Source organism: Polyodon spathula, chromosome 27 (assembly GCF_017654505.1).
Source record: "Polyodon spathula isolate WHYD16114869_AA chromosome 27, ASM1765450v1, whole genome shotgun sequence".
In the NCBI taxonomy this organism is placed as follows: Eukaryota; Metazoa; Chordata; class Actinopteri; order Acipenseriformes; family Polyodontidae; genus Polyodon; species Polyodon spathula.
The window spans coordinates 6,918,983-6,930,097 of record NC_054560.1 but is presented as its reverse complement, the minus strand read 5'-3'; the positions used below and the strand labels follow the sequence as shown (position 1 = coordinate 6,930,097).

General features: G+C 47.1%; 2 protein-coding genes across 2 annotated transcripts; both read right to left on the bottom strand.

The window, feature by feature from the left end:
* si:rp71-39b20.4 (potassium voltage-gated channel subfamily V member 2) lies at positions 1 to 2,921 on the bottom strand. The gene is made up of 2 exons (XM_041230271.1): positions 1,620 to 2,921; positions 1 to 722 (listed from the first exon to the last, which is right to left on the bottom strand). The coding sequence occupies exons 1-2, from the start codon at positions 2,901 to 2,903 to the stop codon at positions 423 to 425; spliced, it is 1,584 nt and encodes a 527-aa protein (XP_041086205.1). The 5' UTR covers positions 2,904 to 2,921; the 3' UTR covers positions 1 to 422.
* A 2,404-nt stretch (positions 2,922 to 5,325) lies between these two features.
* Positions 5,326 to 11,060, bottom strand: LOC121301141 (very low-density lipoprotein receptor-like). Its single transcript, XM_041230270.1, has 13 exons — positions 10,949 to 11,060; positions 10,225 to 10,593; positions 10,004 to 10,123; positions 9,176 to 9,301; positions 8,804 to 8,975; positions 8,254 to 8,466; positions 7,790 to 7,908; positions 7,550 to 7,689; positions 7,242 to 7,380; positions 6,808 to 6,987; positions 6,655 to 6,702; positions 5,888 to 6,042; positions 5,326 to 5,477 (listed from the first exon to the last, which is right to left on the bottom strand). The coding sequence occupies exons 1-13, from the start codon at positions 11,007 to 11,009 to the stop codon at positions 5,442 to 5,444; spliced, it is 1,878 nt and encodes a 625-aa protein (XP_041086204.1). The 5' UTR covers positions 11,010 to 11,060; the 3' UTR covers positions 5,326 to 5,441.
* Between the last annotated feature and the right edge of the window lie 55 nt (positions 11,061 to 11,115).

Sequence of the window (11,115 nt, the reverse complement as noted above, 5' to 3'; positions counted from 1 at the left end):
CCGTTTATTTTGTTGTGCAAGTTAAAGTTCACTTATTACTTTGTAATAAACCTCAAAACTTGTGAGCTTTTTAATGTTGTGGATATTTTTCCCCGTAGTCTGTGTTTGTCAATATCAAATAACAAGGTGTCCCATAGATCAGTGATATTGATGATCTCTCGGTCTCTTTCAGCTGTGAAAATACATTAAGGAAAGAGGAACAAATTCAGGTCATTTTCATGTGTGGTGCACATAGCTGATGGGGAGAACATCAATAAAAAAATTTAATTTAAAAGGTAGCATATATGACATTGTCTACTATGTCTGATTTACAGTGAAAAACAGACCCAGATCTTGAAACTGCACAGTTAATAGGACTCGCCGAGTCTAGCAGAGGCTCCAGTCTAGAAAGGACACCTCTGTGCTTATACAGGCACTGTCCTTCAGGAGCGCCCCCCTGATCTGCTGGAGGACTCGTCGTCAGAGTCAAGAGTCTGGGGTCTGCGACACTCGGACAGCCTCCTCAGCATCCTTTGCTGCAGCCGGATCTTGCCTCGCGGCTTCATGTTGGCGTCGCACTCCTGCGCCTTCAGCCTGGCGTAGTAATCTGAGAACTTGTTGAAGAGGATGGAGATGGGCATGCCATTTAGGATGATCCCGAAGGAGATGCAGCCGAATGCCACGATGCGGCCCAGGGCAGACTCTGGGACAGTGTCCCCGTACCCCACTGTGGAGATGCTGACCTGCGGATGAAAAGAATCAGGAAAAATGTCAGTACTGGGGTAAGCAGTGTGACCTAGTGGTTAAAGCTAAGAGATTGGGAATCGGTGTGGCTTAGTGGTTTAACCTGAGGGATTGGGAGGCAGCCTGGCTTAAGGGTTCAGGCTGAGGGACTGGGAGGCAGCGTGGCCTTGTGGTTTAAGCTGCACATGACAGTGCAGTTGCCTCCTGCAGTAAATGGAAAGCTGATCCAATTAACAGTTCGCCACAGTAGCTCTACCTGCCAGTGGCTGTCTGTCCAGTTTGTGTTAGTTTTGTATTGGATCCCACTGTGGTTTCCGAGCTATTCCTGACAGTGTCTCTAGCTGTGAGCCATATTTCCATTCCGTGCAGACAATCATTTGAGTAGAAATATTTATTCAAATTCAAAAACCTTTACAGGCGTAGAGGTTTATAGGCCACACCCTGTAATCATATTTGGGTTTTACATAAAAAAAAGATAATTAATTGGTGACCTTTACTACAGTTTCATGGTGCTTTTGTTCATTATCTTATTACATAAAGAAATCAGTGACATAACACAGAATTATTTGCATGTACAAAGCATGCTCCTAGTACAGATTCTGTTGAAGGCTTATTCTGCACACATGAGTCTGATGAGTTTTTACATTACTCTCACACACTGCCACCTGGAGGGTAGTTATTGTCATTGTTCTTCTCTTTTCATTTAAAGAGGGATTTGACATTCTTTCCATAAAATATTTCTGCACATCATTTGTTGGGATCACCCCTAAAAGAGGCAAGAGCCACAGAAAGGGAGAGATGGGTTCAAACTTGATAGCAGGGGGGGCCCTCAAGGGAGCACGTTCAGTTTCATTTAAGCTAGACTTCAAGATGATCTTTATAGAGCGAGTACTCACCGCAGCCCACCACCACGCGTCAGGCATGCTGCTGAAGGGGGTGCCGGGGACATCGTGCTCCACGGAGTGCATGAGCGCGGAGAAGGAGAAGATCCCCATGCCAATGAACAAGAAGAGGCAGCACACCTGCTGGTAACACTGGCAGATAGTAAAGCCGAACGCTCGGAGTCCTGTGGAGTGGCGTGCCAGTTTTAGGATGCGGAAGATCCTCATGAGCCGAATGATCTTCAGCACCTTGGTCGACTTCCTCACCTGCTCCATGGTCTCCAGGTCCTCATTAAAGTTCATGTCCATCTGGGTAGCAATTTTCTCAAAGGCTATCTGGACGTAGAAGGGCAAGATGGCCACCAGGTCCACAAAATTCAGGGGGCTGAGCAGGAACTTCTTGATGTTGCAGGTGGAGACCAGCCCCATGAGGTACTCTGCAGTGAAGAAGATGAGGCAAATGGTCTCCACTTGGTGGATGTAGGCCTTCCCGCTGGAAATCTCATCCACCGTGTTGAGGGTCATGGTCACAATGGAGACAAGCACGAAGAAGCTGGCCACAATGGCGAACGCTTTGGCCCAGGTGGAGGAGTAAGGGTTCTCTGCAAGGTTCCAGATGTTCTTCCGAAGCTTCCCCAGGAACATGCCTTCAAAGTTTTTGTCGTGCTCCGGCTCGATCTGGGCCAGCAGCTCTCGCTGGATCTTGAGATCCTCCGTTATCTCGTCTTTCTTCTCCTCGAAGAGGATCCGACAGCAGCGGGGACTATACTTTATGTGCAGACCCCAGTACTCCATCTCCTCCTCGAAATTCATCGGACACAGCTCCTCCGTGATCCACAGCACCCTGCAGCGGTAGAAGTGGAAGATGTAGTGAAAAAAGGTGGGGTCCCGGTCGAAGAAGTACTCATTTGTGAGCACAGAGTAGTCATCACACAGCGCCAGCTTTTTCACTGGGTCCCTGCACAGGGCCAGGCGTCCGATGCGGCTGCAGGGATAACGGGCTGCCATCCTGCTGGAGATTTTGAAATGCCTGCCTCCAATGTTGAGGTTTATTATGCTTTGCTTAGCTCGAGGGGAAGTGCGGCACCAGTGCCCCTCGCAATCCTCTTCAACACCCTCCTCATTCTCTTCTCCGCCACATTTGCGGTGCTCCTTCATGGAGGCCCACTGCTTCACGGAGCTGTCCAGGGCGAAGGGGAAAGCATTGTCGTCCTCCTCAAGGCTTTGCGAGAAGCTGCCAGCGTCCCCGATCTTCAGGTTAGCAAACAGACTGGAGCGTCTCTTTTGAAGCTTCTTCATGGCGTTCCTTCTGGGAGCTGCCAGCTTTTATCGTTTCGTGGAATTATTTATTTATTTTTGCCTCCAAGGTAAAACAACAAGAATGTAATTCTAATGCACTTCTTACAAAAACAAGAGACCACGAGATTGAATTTTCCACTGCTGCAGTTTTACATGTAGAGCATCCTGCCAGGCAGTTCAGCCCCTTCTCGATCTCACCCTGCCCTCAGGTTCGCTGTTGGCTTAGCTTCTGGCTGCAAGGAGAGAAACCGTTCTGCTTCAGTACTGAGCAGCAGGGAGATGTTCTCCCTTCCTCTTCTGCAAGGTTAATCCCACAAATGCCATTTTCTTAAGTACAGTTATAAATAAAGTCCGTGAGGATTATTGTCAAGATGACTTAAGGATTTGGTTCCAGGAACCAGCTGTTAACTTCTTAACCCTATTATCATCTTACCGAGCTCTGCACCGCTCACCTTAAACAATTAGTGTGCACTCTTCTGAATGGAAACTCAATTTCTAAAGGGAATTTTACATGGATATTATGGGAGGTTGTGTTTCGCTGTGAATATTTTGAGCAGCAATTGAACGAATCGGTGTCTGGGTCTGTTATGATCCCTGTTGTAATCCGTCATTGACTGCCTCCACTTCCTTTGTTGTTTTGACTGGGGGTTATAACACGCAGTACTAGCAAAAGTTTCTTTTGCATTTCCTTTGCAAACATTTTAACTACAGTGTCTTTCTCGAGGTCTTCAAAGATTTTGGTCCCATTCGTATCCCCACAGGGTTTGCTGTGGCCATTCTCTTTACGTGTGTGCTGGTTTTACATGGAGCAGCTATGAATCTGCTGTAGGGGTGAGTGTGTCAGTTATAGCCAAGCGCTGTTAGTCACATAAGCAAAAGGGGAGAAAATGCAGAAGTTGGAAAATAAGGTAGATATGAGAGTGTGAAATTGAGTAAAGCATACAAAACTGTATCGGTAAGAGAAAGGTAGAATCGACAACCAGCAGGAGGAAGCAGAGGAAGTTTAAAGCAGAGGAAGTTTAAAGCAGAGGCGTTGGCTTTTTAAACAGCCTGTGTTCTTATGGAGATTAAAGAAGGTTTCAAGTTCTGGTTCCTGTAAGATCCAGAATGCCTTACTGAAAGCCATGTTACTATCTGTTAGAACATATACAGAGGTAAATGCCATTTAAGATAGTTCACTACTGTCTGACCCTGGGCACGTTTCTGGCCCTGTCTAGGCTTAACAGCTGACGACTTGAACACACAGGACAGCTGCTGGAGGTGCGGAGAGCTGGAAGCAACCTTATTACACATGCTTTGGAACTGCTGGGAATCTCGGAGTGGCTGCCATCGACTTGGGAAGACAGGGATAATTCTGTGCATGTAGGAATGGGAATCAGTTTTATTTATAGTGCTGTTCCCCTTTTAGCAGCTTTAGTAGTTTTTGTAAAAATACAAAAACTGGGATACAGAGAACTGAAAGAGTGCTAAAAATTGGCCAAACATATCTAAGTATTAAAGGGATCAGAACTGAGAAGGGTTCTATATACTGTATCCACACAAACACACAGATGCACAAAAAATATTAAGGTAGTATTCTTTTTAATGCTCAGTTCTTTTTAGGAAAATAATGTTTTTTTTTTAAACTTTTTACAAATTAAATAAACTCATTACGAATTAAGTAAATGTCAGTTTCTGAGAATTATTAGAATTAAATGTACTTCTTCCTCATTCGAACTAACGCTGTGCCAGTTCATACGATTTCAAGAAAACAATAATAATAAATATTTTTTTTTAAGTAACAGTAAATCAACCTTGCCAGGTTATTTTAACAGGTCAAACACCTCATTAAACCCACACAAAGAAATATGGACTTCAAACATTAATCTTTTACGTTCACTTCACTGAGAGAAAACCAGAAACTGCACAGCATTTGCCAGCATATTCAGTGATGCTAGAACTCAGTGCGCTGCCTTCACAGTGACACTGCAGTGCCACCTAGTGGCAGCCAGTGATCCAGCAGGAATGCCCCCACCACCACACCCCTGATCAGTCATTGCTATGAAAGCCCCTCTATACATTTCAATAGCTGTCAGAATTTCTTGGTGCAGTGTAGTTAAATAGAGGCTTCACACAAAAACAAAAACAGGGGGAGATTCACAAAGCCATGTAGAAAGTCATCTAAAGGATTAAAAAAAAAAAAAAAAAGCCAATTTAAAGTTGTGAAATAAACAACCTTAAGATCCCATTTAAATGAATACAAGGACTGATATGCAGGTGCTACAGTAGACATTCATTTAACAGGAAGGAGTGTTAAGATCTTTTCAAGAGTCCTTGTCAATTTCAGCTTTTAGTGCAGTCGCAAACAGTAGCCACTCGAAAAATTTCCCTGCTCGATCGCCACAACCTCCTTAGTTTCAGCAGCGAGTGGACAGAACCCCCCACCCCCCCCACCCCCAGTACAGCAACTCCTTGGGTCCAGATAACCAGAACCAGAAACATCCAGAGTCTGTCAGTAGAAAAGTCCCAATCACCACTATGTTCCAGCAATGATACATGTCAATCAATGTCTGCTTCCAGCCTCAAGAAGGTGTCCTGTCAAACAGAAGCAGAAATCAGAAAGATGCTCAAAACCTGTTTGTAGAGCATTCACCAGTGCACAGCGCATCTCGTATTTTACGGCATGGGTGAGGAATTGGCTTTCCCTTTCTGCAGCATGGGTGGGTATGTAAAAAACATCTTTAGAAATGTAGGAAAATTAGTGTAGTCCAGTGCTAGACTGCACAATACAGCACATTACGACATCATTTTATTGTTATAAGGCATCTTGTCTCCATAATAAAAAATATCAAAATGTTAAAAAATTGCCTTGTGTTGCCAGAGAAACATTTTGGCCAGCAAAAAAAAATAAGTTATGCTGACGATAGTAATAATAAATGAAATACACATATACGATTCTCTGCTGCATCACCACCACCTCCCAGTCCCCTGCCTGACTGACTCACCTCTCGCTCTGAGGTCTCATGCCAGCTCTGAGGCTCCACGGGGTCCCAGGACTGCTTGAGGAATGTGGACTCATGCAGAGAGATGGATGTGGTGGAGCTGAACTCCACTCTCCACCACCAGACCAAACAGCCGATCAACAGCAGGCACAGGACCACTGCAGACACAGGGGGAGAGGAGGGGTGAGCAGGGAATACATTAGGGAAATGGGCAAACCGAACGGAAGTAGGGCAAAGAGTTTGCTTTTTTACATATTTCGGAACTGTGTTTCCTAGGTGATCAGAAATAAAAAAATTCAAAAAACCTGTTTGTGAAGTTTCATAAGTTCTCAGTATAAATGAGCATGTGATTTTGTGAGCCACAACCGAGCCTGCAGATCACATTCAAACTCCTCCCTGTGGTCACTGCACGGCAATGCAGGGCTGGCCAATCCCGCTCCTGGAGAGCCATTCCACTCCAGGTTTAACAGGTAACATTAGATCATGATCTAATGCAGGGTCTAGATGGAGGTTTAATTGGTTCAACTAAACAAGTTAGAACAGGGTTGGAATAAAAACCAGGATTATCAGCGTGCAGCATTCGGAGTGAAAAACCCAATCTACCACATTACAGCCCATTGGTTTTTCCACAAAGATCGAAATATCAGACTTCAAATGCTCTGGTATTACCGAAACTAGAACAGGTTGAACGAGGGCTGACAGATACTGGCTTAGGGTCTGGGTCTATGGGCTCCTGTACAGTAAGGGTTGAAACAGAAGAGCGAGCTTACCAATCAGGGCCAGGATGCTGAAGAAAGTGCCATCGGTACCTGGGGCGTCTGGAAAACAGCATCACACATTTAATTTAGCAGGTCAAGCAGTGGGGGGAGAGAGTGTGTCACTTTACTACACACAGAAACAGCATTAAAAAGAAGCTTGCTCACCACAGCAAAGAGAAGGAGAAGGAGGAGGAGGAGGAGGTGGAAGAGATGTGCTGCTGTTCTGGGTGAGATGCTGGGCCCCGGGTTCGAGGCAGGTGAATCCTGGGGCGCCCGTGTGTGCAGGGGGTGCAGGCACACACAGGAACTCACAGACAGCTCTCTCTCCCGCACACGCATTCCAACCTGCGAACACAGACGTAGCGTGAGGAGCCACAGCAAACTGCCAACAGCCAGTCATGAATTCTGGACAGTGCTAGTGCAGCGGGATAGTCACTTAACAGCGAGGAGTGGAAAAAGAAAGTTCTTTTTTAAAAAAATTTTCACACATACGATTCCCTTGTTCTATTACCACAACCTCCTTCGTTTCAGCAGGGAGCGGCTCTCAGGCTGCATTGCGTCCCCTAAAAAAACAGGACAGACCCCCCATAGTGCCGTACCCTCTGGCTGCAGGACAGGGTGGATCAGAACCAGACCCCTGGGGCTCACGTTCGAGACCAGCTCCCTCAGGTCAGAACCGTTCAGCTTGGAAGCGCTGTAGATAGAGTGCTGATCATCACCGCTCCAGAACATGCGACTCTAAGAGACACAGAGAGAGAGATAGAGAGATAGAGAGAGAGGAGAGAGGAGAGAGGAGAGAGAGCTTTACTCACTTATGCAGGCACAGTGGATGCACTGACCAATGTGCTTTTAAAATTTGCTGTGGAGCAGAGACCCTGATCAAGCAGACCCAATGTTGCTTCCATACCTCAAAGACAGCCAGTGCAAAGGGCCTCCCCAGGTAGTCCTTTGATTCCAGAATCATCTTGCGGTGCTGTCCGTCCAGCCCCACCCGGGAGATGCAATGCAGCTGGGAGTCCACCCAGTAGAGGAAGGGTTGTGTGGGGTCTGGGGGAGGCAGATCAACCTTTTAAACCATCCATAGCCAATCATTCTGTTCACCTTAGAATAATCCAAGCCTCCACAAATTCGAGGAACGGCTACATACCCAGTGCAATAGCGACCGGTCTCTTGACGCCAGAGGAGACCAGAGTCACCCTGCCTCGCCCGTCCATGCCAGCCCTCTCGATCCTTGCAGGAGTGCCAGCATCTGACCAAAACAAGAACCTGCGAAGGGGATTGGTTTCCTTTTGCTTGTAAATCTAAAGCAATTTTACTGCCAAAGCAAAAGGGGCAGTTATACCTTACTGGACGAGTGTATTGTGTTCTGCTTAGCAGTAAATGCCAAATGTTTTATTATTTTATATCCCCTTCAATCTGGGTGCTCCATGTTAAGTTTCCTATCTACAGAGCTCATGCAAACTCTTTTAAAATTTCTAAAAATATAATTACAAATTTGTGACCGAAGGGGATACATGCATTTTTTAAGGAAGCAGACAGTGACGATGGCAGCTCTGCTCGCTGGTGGTCCTTCCATATCTATGTTTAAATGAACAAATTTGTGTGGCTCACCCAGACAGTGGCTGCACGGCCACGCCCCACGGCTCAGACAGCCCACCAATCAGAACCTTACGTCTGTCTCCATCCAGCGAGGCCACGTTGACGGAACGGGCGAGGCTGTCGGTCCAGTAGAGCAGCCTGTGGACCCAGTCCACAGCGACCCCCTGCGGTGACCCCACTCCATTCAGCACAGGCGTGGTCACCGCTGCCCCCTCCTGGGCGGTCCTGAAAGAAGCAGGAACAAGAACAATCCAAGAATTAAGAGACACAGAGCATTGCACAGCACAGCAATGCAATGCATTTTAAAAGAGGGTCTTCTGCCTGTCTTTGCCAATCAAAAGCCAGTCACTATTTGCTATGCAATCATGAAACAGAGCGATTGTATACATGCATCATGAAAAAGGTAACAACGGAAGCTACTCTAATCACACTTCAGTTCAGACATGCAGCTGTGAAGATTCTAGTAAAAGCTAGAATGGATAAAACCCTTACTTGTATACTGCTGAACAATTCCAAGTGCCTTTGAAGTGAATAAAAGCTGCCGAACAGAGTTTGCAGTTACCTGTAGATAGAGCCCAGTTTTGGGGCGCCCCAGTACAATGCGTTTCCCGGGATGTCAGCAGCAATGGCCCCAGCCCCCGCCAGGCTCCCCGAGATCTCTCTGTACTTCCCAGTGCTCGGATCAAGCAGCCTGATCCCACTGTCACAGCTGAACACCACCATGGCCTCCCGCCCTGCAGATAAAGGGACAGTCCTGCAAACACCAGCACACAGCCGCCCAGTCTGCTGGACACAAACACTATTGGAAAGCATGTATCTCGTTGACATTCAGTTTCTGTTGTCTAGAAGTACAACTATGCTTTACAACAGTTTGCAGCATTAGGAGGCTAAATGATCTTCAAACTGTCATAACCCTACTGTTCACAGCACCTACCTCGGGCAATGCACTCCCCCGTTTTGGGGCTTTTGAGGTACCCCTGGTGGCACTCACACCTGTGGGTACCGTTCAGGTTAACGCAGAGCTGGCTGCACACGTCCGGCTCCAAACACTCATCTATATCTGTGCAAACAACCACAGGGAGCAAAGGAGAGGTTACCCTTCAGAGTGGCAGGCTATTAATGTCATCCAGAACACTTCTCACACAGCTTCAAAAGGAGGGGACAATTCAGGCAGCTAGCTATAACTGCTAAGCCAGGCTGTCCCTTAGCCCTCACTTCCAACATTTATATAACAGAGGTGGCTAGGAAGCCTATGTCTAAAATTGCAGCTCCAGCTTTGCTCTCCAGTTCAAATCCAGCTTTGGAGCCACAATGATGTTAGACAGCTTCCTCTATTAACTTGCTCCTCTCAGAAGGCTGGTTCAGACTTCCATCGTGCAACCAGCCCTGATGGTGATTTCTGGTCTCTTTAGTTTCTGACCATGAAAGGGCGATTAGTCACCAGTCACTGGTCTCGTTGCAACAGCACACTGAAGTGTGAACCAGTCTTATCAGATCCTATATAAGTTAATGCTTTTTTTTGTAAAAAAACAAAACAAAAAAAAAAAAAAAAAAAAAAATGCTAAATCTTTTGGGGTAGAATACTACATATATTAAACACTTTTCCATCTAAAAAATGCCATCTAGGAAATTCAAACCCTCATATGCCAATCCACTCAGGCTACACTGTGCGTGGACCCTCACAGCGTTCAGAGTCTCGGCAAGGGCCCAGTCGTTCTTGGGTGTTCAGTTCCACTGGTGGTTAGAAAATCTCCCGACTCACCCTCACACTGGGTGTCCCTCACCAGCCTCATCCCTTCAGGACAGTCGCACACGAAGCCCCAGGGCAGGTCCACACAGAGGTGAGAGCAGCCGGCGTTCCCCTCCTGACACTCATCGCGGTCTGAGTGGAGAGGAACACGACATGGGTCAGCCAGACCGGAGGATCTCACCGCCAAAACAAACAGAGGTTGAAGCTATTTAACCCCCTCATATTATCCTTACCGCACTCCTTTTCGTCGCTCCCATCATTGCAGTCGGAGAAGCGATCGCACCTCCAGGATTGAGGGATGCACTCCCCCGTCCCGCATTGGAAATCAGAGCTGGGACAGGTTCTGGGGGGGGTCGACAGGGTCCCGCAGAGCTCGGCTGCTTCATCAGCCCCGTTTGGACAATCACGGACCCCGTCACAGCGCCTGGTCTCAGGATGGCAGGCTTCAGAGTCCAGGCAGCGGAACCAGCCCAGGGGGCAGAGAGGGCAGCCCACCTCATCACTCCCATCCCCGCAGTCATCCATGCCGTTACAGCGGAACTGAGCCAAGACACAGCGCCCGCTGGTGCAGCCAAACTCATCTGCTTTACACAGTGCCCTGCCTGCACAGGAGCAAGGTATTTCAGAGACACCCTGCACACATGGATTTATAGCACACCCTGTGGTATAAGAAGGGTGGCTCCTGCTCTCATGACTGCTTATTTTTGGCAACACAACAATTAAAACAACAAATCAACCCACTGATTACTGATCGCCACAGCTTTTATTTCGCATTCCTTGAATTATTCATTGATCAGGTAAGTGAGCCTCAGGCAGCTAGCTAACCAAAAACACAGGATTTCTCATAACAAAGTTCTCTCAATGCTGGTTTTGTGTTACTGGGTTCGTTAACACAGTTTTCAGCAGGCAATCCACGACGGCAGAGCTGCAAGTGTGAATTAGTGGGAGTGTACTTGCCGCAGACATCTGGGAGCTCGTCAGATCCATCCTTGCAGTCCACAGTCCCGTCACACAGCATGCTCTCAGAGATACAGGTTCCGTTTTTACAGAGAAAACCTGAACAGCTCACCTGCCCTGCAGGAGAACGAAACATTAGCAAGAGATGGAAAACTAAACCACTTTGC